We start from the raw sequence: 24,378 nt of genomic DNA, 5'->3' as shown, positions 1-24,378 counted from the left end.
TCTTGTGATCAGAACCTTCCCGAACTCCATTCCTATAAAATCGCTGCTTATCTGCCATCTATTAAGTGAAGAACAGCTGAAAAGTGCTACCTCGTATTTCATAAGTGAGAATGTATTATTTAAAGCCCACAGCACTCAGTTTCGGTCAAGGATTCCACCTTCCTCCTGCTGGGGTAAATAATTAATGCTGCCTTGGATATTTTGTGTGTGTGTATGGTCATTAAGTGGAAATAGTAATGATTTCCTCTGTGTTTTATTTCCCAGTTCCAGGCCACAGTGAAGGAGGGGGTCACAGGTGTAATAGTGAACTTAACTGTGGGTGACCGGGACGACCCCGCCACCGGGGCGTGGAGAGCCGTCTACTCCATCATTAACGGGAACCCAGGGCAGAGCTTTGAGATCCACACCAACCCCCAGACTAATGAGGGAATGCTCTCTGTTGTCAAGGTAAGAGCAATCCCCTCCTGCCCTGTATCTGTGCCATCCCCTGGGTTCACTGCATGAAACAAGGCACAGCAGGGATAGGTTGTTCCAAGATATAAAGTTGGCTGCCAGCCCTTGTCCAAACTGTGTGTATAACCCCTTCTTCTGTCACAGTAACCTTATTCTTTAGTCACAAGGACTGTCTGTTCCTAACTGTATTGCCATTGTGTTTAAATAACACCCAGACTTGCAGTAATCATCACAATTAATAGTGAGATTTGACAACAAAGATTTGTTTGTTGCTGGAGGTACAATTAGAGTTCAGGAGCCCCATTTTGGTCTCACTTAGAGAACATATGCAAGTAGCAGGGAAGAAAGGGACATGGATTCAGACTGAATCCACATTTCTAAAGAGGAGATTAGTCCCACGTTTCTAAAGTCTCATAGGAAAATTCATTGCCTGTCTTTGTATGAAGACAGTCCTATGTCTCAAGCTTAACAAATAAAAAAAAATTAAAAAAAAGAAGAAAATAGCCCTGTTTGCTGCCTGTACCAGAATGCTCTCTTTTTTGCTTCAGAAGAGGCATTGTCAATTCTTAAGACAAATGCATATATTTCCATGGCAGTGCCTTTGATTTTAAGAGAGGAGTTGAGAAAGCAGCTTGTGTTATTGTCATGAGTAGCTACTGAGTGTGATTCATTTGTTTGTTAAATACATGCTACATATAAATAAACATGTATATATGAGCATTGAATTGTGTCTGTAAATGGCAAAAAATGTAAGCTCTTGGGCAGAGGGATGTCTCCACGGGTGTTGAAGTCTGTCATGTTTTGAAGTTTATTATCTTCAACGCCCTTTAGAACTGAATGTGTCTAATCCTAAACTCTCACCAAGTTCTGGGTGCAGGGAATGTTGTTGTCCCTTTCTGGCTAATTCTGCTGTCTGCAAGTTTGCCATGGGCTAAAGGAAAAAGTGTTGTCATTGTGTTTGAGCTTTGCCCTTCCCTTCTGCAGCCTTTAGACTACGAGATCTCGGCCTTTCACACGCTGCTGATCAAAGTGGAAAACGAAGACCCGCTGATCCCAGACATCGCCTACGGCCCCAGCTCCACAGCCACCGTCCAGATCACTGTGGAGGACGTCAACGAAGGCCCCGTTTTCCACCCAAACCCCATGGCAGTGACCAAGCAGGAGAACATCCCCATTGGCAGCGTGGTGCTCACGGTGAACGCCACCGACCCCGACACCTTGCAGCACCAGACCATCAGGTGAGAGCAGAGCCCTCTCATTTTCATCCCTCACTAAGTGGGAATGTCTTTTCTGCCCAAGAATTTGCCTGCCACTGCAGAATTAAGTTTTAACTTGTTTTGGCTCTGCACAGTATGAAGTTACAATTTATATTTTTTTTTGCTGCAATTTTAGATTCAGTTTGTTGAAAACACAGCACTGTATTAGACAGGAAGCAATAATTTTCCACACCGTGAGGTTCCTACAGTAAAACAATCAAATGCCACAAGCAATAGACTTGGTTTTGAATAGTTCCAAAATTTTAATCTGCTTGTTTATTCCTCTTCCTTCATGAGATCCAGGGTAGATATATAAAAGTTAAAAATGTCTATAGAAATGATGCATCTGTTTTGCATAGTGTTTAAATCAGTTTATGATCATTTATAATGTTTTTCAGTAAAATAATGGCCATCCATCCATTTCCAAGAGCTGAGAAAATATTTCCTAGTGAAAGACTGAAGCTAAAGGAAGCTACAACTTGGCCTTGTCCAGATAAATGAATATAAATTATTTTTTCTGTGCTATAATATAAACCCACTCTTGTGCCGTGTCTCAAGGAGCAAACCTGGGCATTACGTGGTATCATCATCTTAAATTTTGTTCCACCTGGTTTGGTCTTTTGCCTTTAGATTCCATGAAAAATGAAAAACCAACCACTTTGTTCTCTAAAACTAAATTGGCTTTCCAGACAGATTTTCTCAGCATTTGAGAATTACAGGTTAGGCACTACCACTAAAACCTACAGCCGTGTTTAATTTTTCATTTCTCCTTGTAAGTATCATTCCCCCCAGGTCTCAGTGTATATAAAAGGGGATAAATACTTTGTGAGAACAACTTCAAAGCTGCAGCTGAACAATGGCTCTGTCAATCCTGAGCATAGGCAGAGATCTCTGCTGTCACAGGGTTATTTAGCAGTGATTGTGCAATCCTTAAAGAAGGTTTGACACATGTACTGCTCCACAATAAAGAAAGCTGCTGATCTTGAAGATGTTCTCTGTCAGTAGCAAGTCTTGGTGGAAATGTCACTGCAAAGGACTTGGATTTGAATGATGAGGAGGTGAATTTAAGCAGGTGAGTGTGCTCATCTCCAAGGAAAGAGGAAAATGAGAGGCAGATAATTAAAAGTTTCAATTCTCTGCATCACCTCAAAGATAATGTAGTTAATATCATTAATAGTTCAGTTTCTCTTCTACCATGGAAATGACAGTTTATCTGGAGGATGATTCTTAGCATATAATTTCTCTTGTTTTCTAAATGGATTTATTTATAGAATAATTTCATATTCTTAAGTTTAGCTTTTGCTCCAAAGAGCTCTTATGTCAAACACAAAAATCTGTGCCTATGGATGGAATTTCTGTTGCTTGTCAGACAGGGCAATGTAACCCTCAGCAGCTTTGCTCAGAACCTGGCTTATGCAGGTAACAGATATTTATTTCCTTTGGCTTTTGGACAGAGTTTAAGAAACAAATTTATTGATGTTCTCCTTAATTTACATATTTTAATGGGAGATGGCAAAACTAACATTCATTAACTAACAGCTGATTTTGTGATGCTAAAAGAGAAAAGCCATGAAAATGTGAGGGTTTTGTTATCAAAACCAGCATTTCAGGAGCTGAAATTTTCCCTTCACCTACGATTTTGCTGAATTTCTCCAAATTACACTGACCCAGAATGAAAAGGGCACCCAGGGAGTTACTGAGTACTCTTCAATCAGCTTTAAGGGTGGTGTGTAAACAGCCAAATAACATAAACTGCAGTTCACCACACCTCACAACTGCCTGCCAAGGAACACCCAAATCTTGATTAACTCAAAGAGAATTTTCCCAGAAGTTTTGCTATATCTGCATAGCCAGGCATGGAAGGCTTATAGCCAAAAGTAAGATTTTTATTTTATTTTATTTTATTTTTATGTGCAGAAAAGAAAGCAGAATTAAGCTAGACTGGAATGAGGAATGATCACATAAAGAAACTATGAAAATGGTTGTGTTAGAGGAAAATAATGCAAATGTAATGGAAATCTGGAAATGGTAGAATGCATAAGGAAAAGGCTAATTTGACTACCTGTCAGTCCCATTGCTAAAATCACAGGGAAGCATAAAACAGCATTTTAAAAGATGTTTTAATGCTGACAGGTGTTGAAACAGCTGGGTACCAGCAGTGAAAGAGGCAGGCTGTGGTATGAGAGCATCATCTGCACTGAAGGACAGGGTCAAATTCCTCCTGTAAAAGCCAAAATTGCTCTCACTGGCTGGGGTCTGGCTGAAATATTTACCTCCAATTCCAGTTGTGTGTTTGGAGTGAGGGACAATGTGCAGGACTTTTACAGAGCACTGATACAAAATTTGTGATTCTCAGTCTATAACTGTGCCATCACTCCTTGCTATGGCTATATGATAAAATAAAGGCTAAGCAGGGACAGCACAGGCTACTGAATGAATCTGTGGATTATTTGAATATTAATGACCATGAGCAAGCAGTGTTTTGTCTGCAAGAAGCCACAAATGTCAGATTTGTGCTTTGTGAGCAGTGCACATCACCCCCAACACAGTATAAATCTCTTTAAAATGGGCAGACCAGCAGAAAATTAGTAATGTTGGTGGGCTTTGGCTTCTTTTTTTCAGCCTGTTACAATTGAAATACATCTAACTGCAGGGATATTTTTAGTTAATTTTCTGTATAGAACTTGTAGAAGGAGCTGCTGATTATTTGTAATCAGGAAATTTAGTTACTCTGCTAGATATAACATGATAAATGCATTTCAAGACCAACAAAAAAGAGTAGAGAAACCATTTTTGCCATTGTCTGCAACTAGATTGAATTTATTCTTTGAACAATGCAGATCTGAATCAGAATCAAATTACTTATCTCTGAAAAACATAGCTTACTTTGTAAAATTTCCTGAAGACAGCTGTACTTTTGAAGCAATTTTCCTTCTTATTCTTCAGCTTCAAGTGTTTTTGCAGGCTGAGGAAGAATTTCATTTCAAAGCTCAAACAAGCTGGCGAAAAATGTGTTTCAGTGAAAGAAAAAAGACTCCAAATCACAGACCTCAGGCTGTGGCCGTTTGTCTGCACTGGCAGAACTTGCACGGTGCCAGCTCTTCCCTATCCCATTGACATTAAAATTCCAGAGAACTTGACGTAGATGTGGAAGCATCATCCTGGAAATAAGGGGTGTAAAACAGTGTTTGTTCCACTCTCATTGCTCCCAGGAAGAAAAGGAACCAGTTCAAGCTGGGTCACATTTCTCAGATGCATTAACCTTTCTTTTTTTTTTTCTTTTTTTTCTTTTTTCTATTTTTTTTTCTTTAAGCATTTAAATCTCTCTACAGTTTCCATCTTTTCTAGAATTAAAAAATGAAAGAAATCCAGCAGGCCCCATTTTAATTATAACCCAACAATTTATTAATAGAACAGTAATGAAGTTTCTGAAATTTGATTTCTTAATCAGGGACCATTGTTATTTTTGTGCCAGATTTGAGAGTTTAATTTTGGGTACTTCTTCCCAACCTCTGAAATTTTAATCAGAAGTTTCAAGTGTACATGTCAAAGAGAAGTTAAAGGCCAAATTTAATAACATTTTCTACCTTGGGAAATTAAAAGAAGAACCTCACTCTGAAATCCATTATTAACAGTAGATCTTAATTAAACACAGTTATGGTTCTCAATATTTGACTGTGTGAAGAGATTGGTTTCAGTATTTTTCCCTTTTATGGGATTCAACAAGTCCAGAATATTCAATAGTTAGACTTTTAACTACGTGTAAATAAGTTGTTTACTGCCATGTATTTGTAATTTTTAATTAGAGCAGTGTTGTTTTCTGGTTTCGTGGCTTATCATGGCAATATATTTTTATTACCTACTGTGCTCTTGGATTTTAAATTATTTATGTAAACATATTGTTTCAGTGTTTATTCTCAGTAAGCAATGTGACTCAGTGCTTCAGAAATATCTTCATAAGAAAAGTTTATTACAGCTCTAAAGCATATCTAATTCATTAAGTAGAATTAAAATGCAGCATTTGAAGCTGGAGAACTCAGAACCCAAACTGCACCGAGTTTTACAGGAACATGAAAGGCTGCAGAGATATCTGAAACTCTATATGTAGATAAGGTGTATAATTGTATATAATATTTATATCAAGCTGCCCCACATAGTACAGGTGGCTCCTGGAAGCACAGGGACGCTCTTTCCAAACCCTGCTAGTCTGGAAACAGGAGCAAACTCATTTATTATTGCCAGCATTTCCAAATAACAGCTACTGGTGTGTCTGGAAGGGGATAGACTCTGTTTCTCTTGATATAAATTGCATTTTTCTGTGCTGCAAATTAAGTGTTAATGAGGTTTCATGCTGGAGCATGAGAGCAGGGGAAGGAGGAGGCTGAACCCAAGTGAATTAAAAGTGACTGTGTTTGTTTGCCTTGAAGGAGGTTGTGGTGAGCCTCTTCTGCCAAGTCTCCAGGGAAAGGACGAGAGGAAATGGCCTTCAGTTTCCCACAGGAGGTTCAGATTAGACACTGGAGAAAAAAAAATCAGTGCAAGAGTGGTCAGGTTTTAGAATAATCTGCTCAGGGAGATGGTGGGGACACAGATCTGGAAGTGTCAAGAGGATGTGGCACTTGGGGTTGTAATTTAGGAGCTGAATCTGGGTTGACTGCTGGATCTTGAGGATCTCTTGCAGCCCTGATGATTCTGTGCATGGCTTGTCTTTTCACCTCTGGATGATGGACTGGTCAATGTCTTTGGGAACAGGATTTTTGCTGCTGGGACGTGTTTTGTTTTAGATTAGATCATCCTGGCTTTGGGGTTGGTGTCTGTGGAGCTGGTGGAAATCAGTGGAAATGTTCCATCCTCTAATCAATGGCAGCCATCACCTTTCTCCATAAAAAAAGAAAAAATGCCAATAAAATGAATGCTTAAAATTTTCTAAAATCGTGCTGAAACTACACTGAAATGGGATTCATAGCTCAGAGATTTTTCTCCCAAATCTCAAATGGTTGAGAAAACTAAGGAGAATTCTCTGGAAAAAGTGAGTTTACTTCTGTTCCTCTCCTTGGCTGCCAATCCCCACCCTTCCACACAGCAAATGCATAAGCCATGAATTGCAAAGACAATTCAAAAAGCCTTTTTCATGTCTCTTGCCAGGATTTTTTGAGAGATCCTGAACCCCCTGTGAGCAAGGATGAAGCTTCACATCACGATGCTCACAACCACTTAAGAGATCAATTTTGCATACTTTGTTGCACATCAAGCCTTTTTAAAGCACTTTTGTTGCTGGTGGAGGTCAATAAACTTGCTTTTTCGGGATACACTCCAATCACTTCCAGAAGTACTACATAATGAGAGAGGGATAGGAAGACTTAAAGAGTGAATGCTTAGGAAGCAACACACTTAGTCATGGTTAAATATGTCTCCTAGAGTCTGAAGGACTTGTCTTTGATTCCTAACAACAGGAGATTTGTTTTCCTTGTGCAGACAGAAGAATAGCTCCATTGTTACAAATGAATGGCTGAGCCATGCTCTCAGCATGCAGCACCAGAGTTTTTCACTGTAAGTTATACCCAGGAGCATCTCAAGTTGGCTCTGCAGTTTTATTGATGGCCTGCCTGAACCCAGCCACTGGGAATTTGTAGTGCATCTCTGGATCTGAAGTTGCTGTGTATTGAGCAGTGTACATTGTTTTTCTCTTCCTTTCTCTTTTTTTGAGTTAGATGGAAAGGCAGGGAGAGACGGAATCTGCTCGAAGCAAAGAAAAGTTTTTTCACTTCTGTCTTTGTAAACTCTGAAACACAGAAGTACCAGCTCTGGAGAGCTGTGGGTATTGGGGTATCTAGCAGAAAAGATTTAACCAACTCTGAAAGAACAAACTTGGGCATTTCCCTCGTGCTGCACAAACACCACCAGTAAATACACAGCAGTCTTTCCTGACACTGCTCCTTGAAGGTGTTAATATCATCTGATAATTATTACCCAGTGGGTTATTATTATGATGTTTATATTTTACTATCATAGAACGAATATCTGAAGGAAAAAAAATACTAAAAAAGCTTGCATTGTCTTTTTTTTTTTTGTTTGTTTTGGTCAGCTTGCCCAAACTGACTTCTACTTTTCATTTACTGAGCAAAGTAAATGACCCTTCTTTCCCCATACAGAAAACTCTTCAGGCCTACAGCAGTAAGGGAAAAACAAAGTTGGTTCTGGAGTGGTGGTGTGCCTCCTGTCATACCTAGAACCACACTGGTGTAACTCTGGAAGGGTGAAAATGCCTCAAGAGCCAAGTCAGCCCCATTTTCCCTGTGCAGAATGTTGTTTGTAGCTGGCCAGAACCATCTGGGTTGATCACCAAGGCTGGTGGAGGAAGCAGCTGGTTAAAACAGAAAAAAAAAAAGGAAAATAAATAAAAATTCTCAGGTGGGAGCTACAGAGATGGGACAGAAGAGAACAAATGACTGGAATTAAATCCCACTGCTGAGAGAATTGAAACCTCTGCCAAAGCTGGGGTGCAGGGCCTGTAAAAGCTGTGGGCAGCACCTGATGCTGACCATTCAGGAGAGCCAGTTCCATCTCTGTCAGCTCCCACAGCAGAGCTGCAGAGTAACAGGATGTGCTTTCCCTGGGAGCTGTGAGCAGATGTTGATAGTCTGTCTCCCAAGCTCTGTCACGCAGCCCCTTTGTTCCTCACAGGCTTTTCCTGGCTGCTTTAATTTGCCACCAACCTGTCAGCACCTCCCTGCTCGCACTGGGAGCATCCCTGGATCACTGATTCCCCAGCTGCTTTCAGTGTCTCTCGTCCTGAGGGACACCTCTAGGTCTTCCTGATGGTTTTTTTGCCCTCTTTTTACTGATATTCTCTGCCTCTGTGTTGGGACAGATGTTTGACCTCTTCTTTACTTCTTTCTGCATTTGCAAATCTTAATTTTCAGTGCTTGAGGCCAATCCCAGTCTACCAGTTGGGGCTAAGCTTTGTTATACCAGTTTTTGCCTTGCTATCTTGGCTGGATTCTCGATTCTTCCTAGCACTTGCCAAGGTTTGAGGAAAGGTTAATGTACATAAACTGGTTGGTATAGCATTATTTCCTTGTCCTCTCCTGGTAGAAAAGGAGGCAGAGAAGGAGGGAATTTTCACCCAGACTGAGTGAGGTTGTTCTGTAAAAGTGTCCCTTTCCTAAGGGGAAAAAAAAAAGCATCCCCTCTCTCCTTGATTGGCTTCTGAAATAGCAGAAGTGTCTGAATTAAATTATTAAAGGATACCTAAAGCAGGGGGCTCAGGAATTCTCAATCCATGATTCATAGTTTCGCCCAGAACCCAGGTACCTGAAGCTAGACTTCCTCACTCCTGACAACACTTGTCAGAAGATCCTGTTCTTAAAATTTTCCACTGCTCTACTCTGTTGGCATAAATCATACTTAATATGTTGATATTAAAGCTGTGGATGATAGCATTGAAAATCTGTGTTTCCATGAAATCAAATAAGCCACAGTCACCTATTTCAACTTGCCTTGATATTACCTTTAGAATCCCGAATTCTTGATTAATAAGGATGAATGTAGCATTTAAGGGGAGTTTAATTAGACCCTCTGTCTTTATCCTGCATAACAATATTATGCCACATTATGATTTCAACCGTGTCAGCACTCAGAATGAATGGCGGTGAACTGTGAAATTATAGGGCACATTTTTCATGTCACTGACTAAACAATATTGCAGATCTTCTTGAGAAATATAACAATAGGATCTATCAGTCACAAGTTATGCTTGCAGTGGAAGGCAGATCTAGACAATAACTCACTTTGTCATTACTGTTCTCTTCGAGTCTCAGAAAAGGCAGGATTTTGTCTCGGGAAGGAGTAAAGAGTATCTTGATTATAATAAGTTAGCTATCAAGTTTGAGGACACAGTGTGAGGAGCTGTGTTGATGGGGAAGGGGGTGGTATGAATTTCTCTTAATATTTTAAAGCTGTTGAATTTTGGAGTCTCACTCAGCTGGGTTTGATCGTGTGTGAACGTCTGTGTGTAGTTAGAGCTTTCAGTGGTGCTTTGATAGAAAGTTATTTGGGCTGGTTATGTGTGTGATTGGAGCTCCAGGGACCAGTGCTGTTTTACATGATGGCAAAAGCTGCAAAAGCAAGCCCTGAAGCCAAAGTTTTCCAAGGAGATTGGTGCTGCCCTCAGCCTGAATCCTGCCATGAAGGGAAAGTGTCTAATTAAGCAATTCAGCACTTGTGTCCTTAAAGCAGGTACAGATCCTATGTGGCACTGAGCAGGTGGTGTCTGGCACATTCTGGCCATATTTCATTAATTTACCATCTCCAGACTAAGGACAGAATAAATCATGGGCACTCCCAATTCAGTGGCAAAACTCCTGCCAGGAATAGGTTTTCATCTGGGAGCAGGAGCTTTCCCAAAAGCAGAATTTCTGTCCTGTGTTTGCAGCCACTGCTCGGTGGCAAGGCAGCCCCAGCCCGTGCATTTCAAGGTACAAAAGCCCCATCTCCTCTCAGGCTCACTGATAGTTATCCTTGGAGTGGAATTCGTGTTCACTGAAGAAATTGTCAGAAGGTTTAAGCACTCATTTTTGCTAAATGGAGCTCTGCAGTGTTACTTTAATAGGAAAAACGCCTTGTAGAGTTCAGTTGGAATTTTTCTATTAACTTTGTAATAAGGATGCCAATTTCTGCAAAATAGTTTCTGAGTAAGAGTGAAATTATGCACTTTGTTAAGCAGCAGCAAGCCTGCAGATTCATTCTTGGTTCAGATGTGAATTACTAGGGACTGACTTCTTCCTAATTTTATGACCATTATACTCTAGGTAAATATGCCTACAGAGACACGCATGCCTGCTCTACATAGAGCCAGATAATTATTATCCATGGGATCCCTTGGGCAGCTCCTCTGGCTCGTGCTTAGCACCACATCACCTTGGAGATACCAACCCTTCTCATCCAGATTTCACTGAATACTCCAAACCCTGAAGAATTTTTACACAATTACCTGTTTTAATGGGTCTGGCAGAGTACTGTTTCCTCTCTCACATGGGAAATTTCCACAAGAATTTTCACAGCCTGAGGCCCAGCCTCTCTGGAGATTCCTTGGTAGCATTTTGCACAAATGCAGCCCCAGCCTTCACCTGATAATGCTTCAGGAGTAAAATTAGGAGTTTTTCTATTAGGAGGAAACAAGGTGTGCAGATTCTGGCCCTGGAATCTTCTAAGTTATTAATCAGTGTTTAAAAAACATTTCAGCACAGAAAGAAAACAGCACTGTCTCAGCTTTCTGCACATGTCCATGTCAAGGCTGTTAAGTCAGTTGATTCATGGAAACTGCTGCAGAGTTTAGGTTTTGAAGTGCCAGGAAAAAGAAAAAGAAGGAAAAGCCCCTAATGTCTTTAATCTTTGTATAACTGTGGTTTTGAACATGTCCTTCTTTGTGCAGCCAGGTGAGTCTTTTTATTACAGCTTCTGTCATTTCAGGGGGGTAAAAAACCAGATTATTTCAGTTTTACAGGTTTTGAGGCTTCCAGTTTTTTGTCTGTCAAATTAAAATTCACCTCACAGTGATGCTCTGGACCTACATGGAAAGTGGCTGGCAAAACATTCAGATCCCAAAAGACAAGGGTGTGAGAAGTCTAATTCCTGGGCTTCCAACCCAGGGTTAAACAGCATGAAGTAACTAGGGCATAATAGAATCTTGGGAGATAAAATACATTAAATTCACAGAGCACTATATTTGTGTGCACTGAATGCAAAGGATGTCAAGCAGAAAATAAAACTATACATGGCCAAACAGTGGAATACTTTTGGTAAAGTATTTATCTCATTGGTACCACCCTGCAGTCAGGCAAGGCCTGGATAAAAAGTTTATCAGCATTGTCAGGGAGGTAAATTAAGGTTAAAAAAGCAACTCTGAATCTTCCATTTCCTCTTTTTTCAGTGCCTAAGCCCACAACATCTAATGAAAGCTCTTTTTGTGTCATAAATGAATACTTCTTTAGAGCTTTCCCCTCTAACCTCTTCACATTTTCCATCACTGGCCAGCAGATTTCTTAAATGACACACATTTGTCATGTTGTTTAGTGCATGTCTGAAGGGGGCTTGGTTATTATGGTGATGAGCATGATATAAAAATTGTGCTGTGCATCGTAGATTTGTTGTAGGCAGCACATCAGAGCAAGCCCTCAGATGCTCACAGGATGTGTAACCTGGCAAGAAAGCAGCTTTTTAACCTGCAGAGGGAAATTTCTGACTTCTTCAGCATGAACTCACCTTCTAGTATTTAAAGGATGATTTTTCTCTATAGAATATACTTTTTTATTTCATTGGAATACACAGGAGGGCTTAATACATTGTATGTTATATATTGTATATTATATATTGTATATTATATATTGCAAGACACCTTGTGACTTTCTTTTTTTCAGAATATCTGTCAGGATTTAATTTTGAGCATCCTCTATTAATATTTACTTGTGCAAGGACAGTTTTGTTTTGCAGTAACACCACTCAGACAAGGGATGTTACAATGAACAGAGTGTGGAATCTGAGTTTTAATGGCTTTGTTCAACAAGTGTTCAAGCAGTGTTTTGTTTTCTAACATCCCTTGAAGGTTGGATGTTAGAGATTCCTACAGGCAGAAAGGTGGAGAGGGGGGGAAACCAGCACAGCAACCTCTAACAAATGGAACAGCCTGCACTTGATGACTTTAGAAATAAAACACCAAAGACATGGTTATGCACAACCTGGAAACGTGATAAGGGCCAGGTGGGTCAGAGACAGCCTGAGAATCTGGTTCACTCAGGTTTGAGGAGGTGAATCACACTGACCTGCTCATTTTTCATGGTCATTAAATACAGCCAGTTAGGCAAACAAAAGAAACTGTCTGAAAATAAAGGAGAAGATGTGACATGATATCATGCATTGCTCCAACACTCAGGACAGGAAGAGGTCACGTATTTTTTGTATAGTTCAATGTAATCGGTCAAATAAAACTCAAATAGGAGATTGTCCATTATTACCAAAAGAATGAAAGAGAATTAATTTTCTTCTGTAAGAACTACACCCATGAAGTACATAGTGTATTTGTTCAGCTGGAAAAAAAAAAAAACCAAAGTCTTAATTTGAAAGTTATTATTAGCCAGGAATAAATGTGCTTTTTCTTCACATTATCAGGTGGTAATGTAATTTTTCCTTAGATATTATGCACTCACATAATTAAACATGTTACTGAATTTCTCACCTACCCTTTCCTTTTCTTGTTATTGATGCTACAAGTTTGGAAAGGGTATTTTCTTGGTGGGTCTTAATTCCTCTGGGCTACATAACTCTACCCATCACCAGGAGAGTCTATTTTCCTACTATGAATTCAGTTCTTTCTAAACAAAGATAAACAAAGGAACTGAAAGGAAAAAACATCAGTTTTTGCATTACTAATCACAAAGTGCCATATTTTATTTTAATATATTATCTCCTGCTCTTTCACTGTCCTGTAGAGAGTTCAGCTTTCATAATAATGCTTGGAGTTTAACTAGGCAGCAAGGACTCCTAACTAACAGCCCTAATTAACTCCTCGATTGCCATCAAACTGTGACAAAATCATTCTGCTTTGATTCTGTTTCACCCTGGAGTGCTTTGCCTGGCTCTGGGACTCCACTTTCTCCCTGAAGGAAACATCTCACAAGGCCACAGGAAGAACCAGGAGAAGCCTTTCAGTGCCAGTGTCCCAGCTGGAGTTAGGACAGGCTGGAGTCCCCATCCCTGCCCAAAGCCCTGTGGATGTGGCACTTGGGGACAGGAGTTACTGGTGGCCTTGGCAGTGCTGGCTTAATGGCTGGGCTCGATGATCTTAAATATCTTTTCCAATCTTAATAATTCCATGACTCTTTGTGGCAGCAGGAACCTGAATGTCCAGCACAGGGCTCTGTCCAGCTCCCTCCTTCAGGGATGCAGTGGGCACAGAGGGAGAAGCAGTGGCATTTTGTTGGCTCAGAGCTGGCATCCACGGCATCGTGGCTGGCTACAGACGTGTCCCTGGAACCTCCCAGCCTGCAGGAGCACAGAGCTGATGGGAACCTGTCCCTGTGTGCCTGGGCTGTGTCTCCAGGTGCTGGTGGCAGCCAGAGGCTGTGACAGCAGGAGCAGCCCCCTGAGGGGTCACACAGCTCTGCCCACTGAGCAAATCCCCTCTCTGAGATGTCAGCTCTTAATTCAGCTGCTGTTGTGAACTGCAAACACAAAATATCCTTCTGGGGCTCAGCTCCACACAAAGCAAAGACCACAATAATGGCTCAGGCAGTGCCCTAATGTGAGAAAAAACCCAAGACTTAAGCCAGGTTTTGCCTGGATCAGGTTCAGCTCAACTCCCAGGATCAGCGTTTTCCTTTTCCTTCAGTGAAGTCTGGATTCCAGCATGGATCTTTGCCACTCAAGATTATGCCTGTCAGATACATGAAAACACACTTTTAATGATGGGATTAGCAGGCAATATCTCAGCAGAATGGGTGTCTGGGGGAGCCCTGCAGCAGCAGCAGGATCCTGGCTGTCCCATCATGTTTAACCAGAGCTGGGCCAGTGCTGTGTGTTCACAGCACAGGGAAGGAGCAGGGCTGGGCTGCTTTCCTGCCTGCAGTGTGCCAACAATCTCAGAGGCTTTCCTAAGTCAGCAGAACATTATTTCTCTCCCATCATCTCCCTGTTAGGCCTTGGGAATAGCTGAGTCTCAGAAATGAGGCCTGTGCAAGTTCAGCCAGCTCGGGAATGCCCAGCTCTGTCAGCACAGGAAAATACTGCCACTGCTTTTCTGGCACTATCAGCTCCTTCACAGATTTTCTTTCTGAATTGCCATTTCTTGCTTAGCCAATTTATTGTGTGTTAGATTTCGTCCTGTCTTAGGCTACCCCCTTTTTATTTTTTTGGAGGGGGGGTGGTTTGTTACTAGGCTAAGAAAATGCAAATGAAAATATTCATACTGGTTCATCCTTCCTTTCAACCCAAACCATTCTAGGATTTCCTCTAGCACTGTAGGAGTAAAAACTACTGCATGTAGTAAGGGATAGGATGGAGAAAAGTCTTTTTCTGGGAGTAGCCAGGATCCCATGTGTGTATGTTCAGACTGAGACACTTTGTCTCCCTTCTGTTTGGGGCATTTGTAAACAGTTTTTCCTTCTCAAAGATCTGTCATTAACAGGACATTTTGTTAATTTTTAGCACCAAAGGAAGGAATTCTGCTAAATTTCTGGGAGTTAATTCCCAAAATGTCCCCCTTGATATTTCCTGGTCCTGGGAGAAAGGCCTGTGATTGTTCTAGTCTTTATTATTCATTATTTTCACAGTGGCAGGGTGTTATTCCTCATCACTGGGATATGCAGTGTCCTCCAGATTTATATTGGACTGGAATTCTTTGAAAAGTATGGATTAGAAGGGCAACAAAAGAGGCAGCTGAAGGTGCCCAGGGGTGTCTGCTGCTCTCACTCTGCTCTGAGGCATCGCTGCTGTGAAGGCTTTGCACCAGCACAGGCACAAACTGGGCTGAAATGGTTATTTCTGAGAGGGAAGGATAACTTTTGTTATCCTTCCCTCTCAGAAATTCACTTGCAGAAACAGATTCCCTTCCTGAAGAGACAGGTCCCAGAGTCAATAGTGACCAGGGCTGGGATCAGTTTGGATACTCAGGCTCAGGATGTAAATCTCCCCTGCCCTGCCCTTTTGGGAGGTGTTCCCAGGCCAGGCTGTGTCCTGTGGGACTTTGGGATCAGCAGGGCCCAGCTGAGGCTTGCTGGCAGCTGCCAGAGCCATCCCTTGGCTGGGAGCAGCCACAGGCCAGCAGGAGCTCTATCAATCCAGGCAGAGAAAAACTTCACAGCCTGAGCCACTTCCTACCTCGATTCTGCCCATCCCTTAGGAAAAAATCTGGAGAAGCTGTAAAGTGTCCGGGCTGTGTTCAATACTGGCATTTCTGTGGTGGATCTGCTGGGCTCTTATAAAAATTTCCCAGTTTTTCAAGAGCTAGCAGGGCAGTTCTTGGACTGTGAGAGCAGCAATTGGATTTGCAGCGGGAGCAGCTGCCTTTGCTGGAAGCACAGGCACAAAGAACAGGCATGTGCAGAAACTTTGATAGAGTTTTGCTGCCAAAACCCTTCTCTGGGTAGTTTGTAAAAGACCCTGAAGCTCATCTGACGCTGATTAGCTTTTGAGGCACAATTGCTACAATGAGAAAACTTTTACTGATTTGCATGTGTTGACAATTATTCTAACAGTAGCAACCTGATTATACCAGTGTGTTAGTCCCAGATATGGTGTATTATTCCCTAGCTTTAGGAATAATTCTGATAGTTATGGCCTCTGGCTTCATTTAACCATAGCCCTAATCACTTCTGATTAAAACATACATAAATGAGTTTGTGGGGTTTTTATTTTGTTTTTACACCTCAGCTTCTAGGGTTTTTTTTTGCCCTGAAGGAAAGAAAAAGAGAAAATTAGGTTTCAGCATAGAGAAATGTTTGAAAGACTGTACAATAATAATAAAAACCATTTTTGTTTCCAGAATATTTTCTTTAACCACCTCATTAATACAGTTTTATTATTTTGATTGGATTAATTGCTGGAAGTTTTGAGTTTGGATTTATTATATTATTTGAGTTGCAATGACTCTCCTGTTACGTTCTTCATGTTTACCAAGGGGTTTACTTCTCCACACAAAGAACTAATTAATCAACCAGTTTCCCATTTCTCAGTGGTGGGAGACTGAAAACTGAATTTCATCTAATTTTTCATTCTTTTTTGATGGTATCATTGGAGATGGAGGATTGTGATGAGAACCAGCCTGTTAAATCCCTGATGTGACAAGCAAAACAAAGCTGAGGACCCTTTTTGCTCACGGGGAGATGGGGTGCACGTTTCTGTGAGTGCTCTGCAGCAAACCCTGCCTGCACTGAGGTCACCCCCAGGGCCCAGGAACCCCTGCCAGGGCTAAAATCTGAGATCAGGAACAGGCTGGCACTGCATAAATCATCTGCAAGGTTCAATCTGGGTATAAACTCCCTGCAATTTGAGGGATGCTCTGGGATCACCCAGGGAAAAGCTGCTGCAGGTGCCCCACCAGCAGAGCTGATGGATTCAGCCTGGGGTGTGTCTGGGTTTTCAGTGAAACTTGGGTTTCCAGTGACCAAAAATGCACAGCCACTCGTGGCACAACACTGATGGGAGGTTTTAGTTGTTTGGTTTTTTTTTAATTGTACTCTAAGTTGACATTTCCAGTCTGTGGAAATACTGTAAGGCCATAAATCTGTTCCATAAAGCTGAAAAATGGCTCTTGCATAAATCCTAAATCTTCAGTGAGTTTAAAATTGCATCTGACCTAACACCTTCCTTAACAGTGTTTCCAGAAAATGTGATTTATTTCAGGTTTTAGATTTTGTTAATGATATGTTTATTCTCATTGCTAATAGTATTGATTTCAGTTAAATTTGCTTTTTTTAAATTTTAAATTTCTTATTTTTTTAAAGAATCCAGCCAAAAGAATTTGAGCATGTCCGAATCTCTGCAGGAGAGCACTGCAGGAGGTTTTTCACAGCCTACTGCTCATGTAGCATAGAGTCACACTTTTAGTGCATTTAAATCCAAATTCAAATCTGTTCATTTCATGTGATTTAATGGTAAAGAAGCCTGCCTTAGGCTTAGCTTGGTAGCTGGAGTGTGTAAATCAAAGATGGGCACTGGAAAGCACAGGCAGAGGAGAGTTTTTATTTTCCTTTCTGACTTTTTAACAGCATCCTTTGGGTTAACTCTGTGTTAATAGAGCATGGTTACAAGGAATGTGTTTAGGCTCAGGTTTAGACACAGTGAGGTTTAAAACTCACAAAAGGTTTTGAAAACTGTTATTGATGATCTCCAGGGGTTCCTCCCAACCCCAGCCACTCTGTGATTCTGTGGGATCCTGAAGTCAGACATACAGAGAGCTCTGAAAGCCTTGAGGATGAGGAACCAGCATGTACACATTTACACCTGACAGGAGAAGATCTGGAAAAGCCCTTTAGTGGGGTCACCACTTCTCCCTTTAGCATTTCTCTCATAACCTGGCCTGTAGTTCTTCAGATGTCTAAATTCTTACATTTTGTCTCAACAGCACTGTGTGATGAAGCATTTATGCTTCTTTTTCCCTTTGAGATGAAATCATCTGGTTATCTTCAGTCCCTACCTGCAGTGGAAATTAATTCAGGCAGAGCAAATAATGCCTCCCCTCTGCTGTTAGGACAGGCTTTGTCACAAGAACCAGGAGTTATGCCCTGTTTAGGGGCTGCAGCAGCAGATTTTAGGCAGTGGCCTTATATCTGAGTAAAAAAAAAATGGAATCCAAATTTCTGTATTCACCTGCACCTCGTAATTAATACATTCAATCAATCCACATTGTGGAAAAAGAAAGTGAATCACAAAATAATGGAATGGTTTGGGTTGGATGAGCCCTTAAAGATGATGTCATTCCAGCCCCCTGCTGGATGTCACCCACTAGACCAGGATGCTCCAGGCCACATCCAACCTGGCCTTGGAAAATAAAGCCCTGATCCAATATTCCTCTAATGACTTTAGTGCCACAAACATTTTAAAATTATAAAAAAAACCCCACAAAGCAAAACAACACAACTCAATCTTGGAAGCCGCATCCAAATGATCTTTACAGAATCAAATGTCAGTACTGTGACAGGACATTACTATAATATGCATTAGACAATTGCTGTTATCGTTTTCATTTCACATGGGATAGGAATTAGAGACCCAGCTATGCAAGGCTGGGGATGTACAGATATATAAATATATATTTATATATATATATCTGGGTTTTTCCCTTCCCAAAGCTTACAACCCAGCCTGTGAGCAGGAATACCTTTGTTATCTCATGGCCAAAAAGCAGAAAAATTTCTGTGTGTCCTCAGTAATGAGTGTGGAGAGTGTTCAGCTGGAGAATTGCTGTGCTGCAATAAGGTTCCCTTTCTGCTCTTCCTGGTGCCATATGCTGCCATAATTAGTGCAGGCAAAAGGTAATGAGAGCACAGTGGAGAAGAGGGAGCTCTGTGGGAAGCAGGTTGATCTCTCAAACTCTGCATTATGTCATCCCTGTATTGAGCACAATGCAGTTTTGATCCAGATTTTTAATGTTGCACGTATATTTTGGGAAGGTTTTTTTATCTTTCTCTGAGAAGAGCCACTGCTTCCCTGGGTGTGGATATTTGTGCTGTAATTGCTGCACCAGTCTCTCCCAAATACCTGTGAACCTTTTCCCAGGGGTAGTGGCTCATGATTTTTCAACCAGCCTTGATGTGATGTTGTTTATAAATTTTAAATTATTTCCATATATCTGCTAGTCTATTTCAGTTGTGCACCAAGTGCAAATTCTGATTTCTGTTCTGCATCCATAACCTCTCTGTGTCTCCTTGGAGGTCTGTGTTTAAGGTGTGCACTCAAACACTGGAGCAGACAATTTCCAGTCTAAGGGAGTTGTTTTTGCTGCTCTCTTTGCAATACCTGGCTCAGACAGCACCAGGACACGAACCCAGTGCATGGAGGTCACAGTCAGAATATGTTACACCCACTTTCCCTTCCTTCTTGTCACACAGGCCCTTGGGAACTGTGAGCTCTTGACACAGTTTACAATGTAAAAAAATAAAAAAAAAAATCCACAATGAAATAAACTCCACGAGCAGCACTAAATTGCACTGCTGCAAAGCAGAATAAAACCAAACTAAAGAGTAATTGGCACAGCAGAGAGCACAGCTCTGTGTACATCTGATATATCACAGTGCTCAGGACTGAAGATACAGGAGGTACATGTAGAAAAACTCATGTTTAACCACCTAAAAAATGGTCTGATTTTAAAAGCTGCTGTGCTATCGACAGATCCCACCGAAGTCAAAAGTGGGAAGTGAATCTTTGCATTCAAAACTTCTGTTTTTATCACAGTTTTTATGATGGCTCTATTCTAAACCTTTGCTAGCAGAGCCCTCAAAAAAATGGAACAAAGAACAATCATCTTAACTGTACTGCAATATGCTCTCACAATAAGTAAAAAATGTGGTGGGAAAGACAAAGTACTACTTTTACAATATCCTGTGCCAAATCACAGGTTATACAATCCAGGTTTTTATTTGCACAGCCAACAGTGCTTTGTAGAGCAATCAGGGAAGATAATACAATCCATTTTACATTCTCATTACTTCAGAAGTGTTGAATCTTCTGAAATGGTTTCGGGGTTAATTGAGAATTTGCAGTTTTACAATAGACTGGGAATTGTTTAGGCTGCCCTTGTTTCATATTTTTGTGCATACCTTTGTTGCAAAGTTATAAAAACAACAATAAAAGAAGAAACAAAGAAATGAAATGAAATAATGATCTGTATTGTTGCCATTGCAGGCACTCATTTTTGCAGGAGATAAAGCTGAGGTATTGATTAATGTTTAAATGGCTATTAAGAGGAGGGACGTGTTGGCTTGATGGAACATCTCACTGCACACTAACACTTTCCTTTGATTCCTTTCCACATATTCCCTAAGGGATAATTTCTGCTCCTGGGGAAGCCAGTGGTGAAACTCTTGAGTTACTTTTCTGCCAGCATAAATAAGCCAACAATTTTCCCTATTTATCTCTTCTTCTGCATAAATTCCAAAATCTTCTGCTTTCCAAATCTGCTCTTTAACTTATTTTAACATCATAAGAGCTCAGAAAGATGTGTAATTTTTCCTGGCTGTACATGCTGAAGTTTGGATGCTCCCTCTGGCTGCCTGAGCATCAGAATGTTCCTGTGCACCACAGTCAGGCTCAGCAGCCCCCAGGAAGTTTCATTTTTCAAGCCTGAAGCAAAGTTGTGGTAAAAAGCAGCAGCCTGGGCAGGGCTGTCTGTCAGCACTTTGTTAGAAGCTGCCATTTTATTTCATTCTACCTTTTTTTTTTTTTACTTCCCAAAAAAATGTGTTCTTTTTGTTTATTCCCTCATACTTGCACTGATACTTTTTTTTGTTTTTGCAACATTATCACACAGGATTTTCAGGTGAATTCACTTTCAGGTGAATGCCACTGAGAGGCAGTGCCTTAACACAGACTCATTAAATAATTACAGGTTCCATGTCAATTACTGGTAATTTAAAATGTCTATAAAAGGTTGTATGGTGGTTTATTACCTATAACAATTCACTACAAAAAAAAAGATAAACACGTTATTATCCCAGGTATTGATTATATGATTGGAGTTTTGGTTTAAAATATTAACACATTTAATTGGAGAGGGAATTGGTGTCAGTTAATTCAGCTCTGGGTTGTTCTATTACTTAATGTATTTAACTGAGTATAGAATTAGGCCCTAATCATGAACATTCTTACATTTATTGCTTCAGTCAGGCAGGGAAGTTCCCAGTGTGTAAACTCCACAATCTCTCTAAACATTTCCAGTTTTGGGGGCTGAATATTTGTGCTGATTGAAGGGAAAAAATCACACCAGGGAATTTCATGTTGGGGGATCTTGGAGACAGCATTTCCAAACTCTGATTGAGACAACGTGGATGTGGTTGAATTTAATCAGAAGAAGGAGGAAGCTCCAGACCCCAGAGTGCAGAACAAATGTGTGCAAGCAGGGCTGGGTGTGACCACCTCCCCACAGACCTGGGCAATTCATTGCCTCTCTTTTTGCTACTATCCCCCCCAATTTAGTACCTGTCCAGCTCACCCAAAATAAGTAATGGTAAGAAAAAAACAATTAAAACCACTCCAATGTAAATTGAAAATACAACTTCCAGTCCAACTGGAATTTTGGGTCTGGAAAAAGAAGGGCTGTGATAGGATTCATGAGGTCAGTGTGGGTGCAGAGGCCTGTTGGAAGCGTTCTGGCTGTATTACACAGCAGAAACAGGTCCTATATAATATCCTAAATATTGATTTCTCTGCTAAACTTTGGGACATATATATATATATCCAAAGGAATTGACTGAAACCTCTCTCTATATCTGCCTCTGCCAGCTAAGCCTGACAACACTGAACTGTCTCTAAGGGAAGGCACAAGCTTAAATTGTTGTTTTTGAAATATTAAGAGATCCACTCACGAAAGCCACTGAGTGCACAGACAAATTCCTTTGCAGCAATACAATTGTTTCATATTCAGATCAATAATTTGATAACAACTTCTGCACTTCTGTTCAGGTACTCAGTGTACAAGGACCCAGCAGGGTGGCTGGAAATCAACCCCACCAATGGCACGGTTGGCACCACGGCAGTGCTGGACAGGGAATCTCCCTTCGTGCAGAACAACGTCTACACTGCTCTGTTCCTGGCCATCGACAGTGGTGAGTACCCAGCAGGGATAAAATCCTGATTTCCTGCTTGAAATGCTCTGTCCTGAAAGCTGCACGTGTAAAAATAACCATGAGCTGCAGCACTTCTCTGCCTGGACACCTAAATGTGTTAGAGACCATTCTGGAAAACAGAAGAAAGAGGAATTAATTTGCAGCTTCAAATTTGTTATAGTTTTAATATAGGTTTATACCTCACTTGTTTATTCCTGCACTGTTGTCTTAATGCTAGGTGCAATTAGTTTAGAAACAGTCTTGAAAATGTAATAAATCATCCTAATCAGAGTTAATTTCTTCACAATATTTGAGCAGTCAGCATGCCTGAGGTACTAAAACACCAATAACAACTCATCCTTGATATGCTGGATTATAATCTATTCAACAAATGAGAGTGACAATAAAAACATAACTAAACTCCTTGTTAAAATGCAACCATTTTTGCATATTGTGTGTACTAAAGTTCCTCCTGTCAAATAGAATCCAAATTAAGCTATCCAGGAAAAATCCAGCAAGTGACTTTGGAGCAGAGGAAGAAAGAGAAAATCCTGAATGTTCCAAATCTCCTGAGCTAAAGGCACAAAATAAATAAAAGATTTGCCTGTAATATAACAGCTAATATGCTAACACTTTTTCACAGCTGCAGCTGGTTTAGCTCTGGTGATGAATTGTAAAATGCTGGTTTTAAGAGAGCAATTCTACATTTTTGTAAGCACATGACTCAGGGAACATTTGCAGGGTCTGACAGGAGAAAGAAAATATTGCCTTAAGTATAAAAGAAAAAAAATTCTGCTGAGGTGATGATTTACTTATACATTGATATACATATTTTCCTTAGGAAATTTCTGGGGGGAAATGTAGCACTAAAGATATTTCTATTTTTTGCTTTCTATTGAGTTTTTTTATTTTGTTTTAATGCATCTCAAAATCAGGTGCACTGGGAAATGTCATCTCACAATGAAAGTCAAAATTTGGGATATTACTGAGGGGTTACCCAAAGGACAAAGCTGTGTTTTAAAGGTGAAGTCAGATATTGTCAAAGAGAATAGATGGAGGAAGGAGATGAGTGTTTTTGACTGTGGGAAGCAGCCTGAGTAATGTGGATTTTGGGGGACACCTTTATGCTGCAACTTAGGCCTTGCTCATTTATTTTAAACCCAAAACTTCGCTGCTTTTAACGCTCAGGTTTTTCTTTTCCATTCTGGAAACACGAGAGAAGGGGAAGCTGTGCTGAACATCGGGGCAAGAGAGGAGAGGAATCCTGTTCACTTGGGGTTCTGAGGCAGCACCTTGTTCCAGCCCCTGTAATTGTGTTTATTTGAGATTGTGCAGCTCTGTCAGAGCAGAGTTCATCTCCTCCAGCGTTATTGACTCCTGTGCAGGCAATGATTACAAAGCACACTCGGACTGTCATGCTAAGGTGTTAATAATGATCATTTCAGAGCACTGCACTCCTGCAGCATGCAGCCCTGCCACACGTGGCACTGGGAGCAAACAGCAGAATTAATTAGCTGATATTAACCTTGTGGCTCTGCATTAATTACCAGGCAGCTTGGGGAGCACATTAAACTTAGAGATGGGCTGGGGAGTGGGAAAGTTTTCTGCTGGCCTGGATGAATGGCTCTGTGGCTAAAGCAGCCAAGCAAGTTTTAGAGCTGATCTCAACAGGTTGGGGGTGAGCCTTGTCCCCTGCAGGGACAGCAGGGACTGACTGATCCTGGGATTTGTTCCCAAACTGGTTTCCAGGCCACTGAGAGTGTGAACTAGCACAGCTGGGAGACCCACTTTATCTCTCCAACCATCAGAGCTAATGTCCATCTTGAAATATTGCATTAGATGAGAAGCCAAATTGTGGGAGAATGATATGAAATGAATACAGAATTATTTCAGGACTCTAAAAGAAGGTTGTGTCAACTTAAAAAGGAGAAAAAATCAGATTGAGCATAACTATCTGCATCTCTTTAGAGCAGCATTGTCCACAGATTGAAGATCTCTTCAGGTTAATAAGTGGAGCCTGTCTAGCACCAGTGAATATGCCTGGGACTTCTCAGTGAAAGGGCAGCCAAAGGCAGGATTAAGAATTGCCAAATGAAATAGGATAATAAAGTGAAAATTTAGAGGCATTTCCAATAGAGCAAGTCATTTGCTTGGGCTAACAGACTTGTGGTGAAAAGAGAAAGGAGGAAAAAAAGAAATTCTTTAGCAGAAATTCTTTTCTCAAACGTGTTCAGTGCAGGTTTTTATTTCCTTTGGCCTCTCAGCTTATCTCTGGGTCAAACCTGAGATGTGCTGGCACAGGCAGTGAGGAAGTCTGAGCTGCCACAGGCTTTTCTTTCCTTTCCTGGAAATAC

At 40.9% G+C, this 24,378-nt stretch overlaps 1 protein-coding gene across 3 annotated transcripts in view; it reads left to right on the top strand.

The window, feature by feature from the left end:
* Positions 1-24,378, top strand: part of CDH13 (cadherin 13) — a 426,254-nt gene that overhangs the window by 374,922 nt on the left and 26,954 nt on the right. For 2 of the 3 annotated variants that reach the window (XM_015640174.3, XM_015640173.2), the window contains exons 9-11: positions 265-447; positions 1,438-1,691; positions 21,882-22,024. In XM_015640174.3, the coding sequence (XP_015495660.1) occupies positions 265-447; positions 1,438-1,691; positions 21,882-22,024 (580 nt within the window). Of the gene's footprint in view, positions 1-264; positions 448-1,437; positions 1,692-2,107; positions 2,228-21,881; positions 22,025-24,378 lie in introns of those variants that run through there. The other variant, XM_033517167.1, reaches the window with a different exon arrangement.

The sequence above is a fragment of the Parus major genome, chromosome 11 (genome assembly GCF_001522545.3).
Source record: "Parus major isolate Abel chromosome 11, Parus_major1.1, whole genome shotgun sequence".
In the NCBI taxonomy this organism is placed as follows: Eukaryota; Metazoa; Chordata; class Aves; order Passeriformes; family Paridae; genus Parus; species Parus major.
The sequence above is the reverse complement of the archived record's forward strand: the minus strand, read 5'-3'. Positions and strand labels throughout refer to the sequence as shown.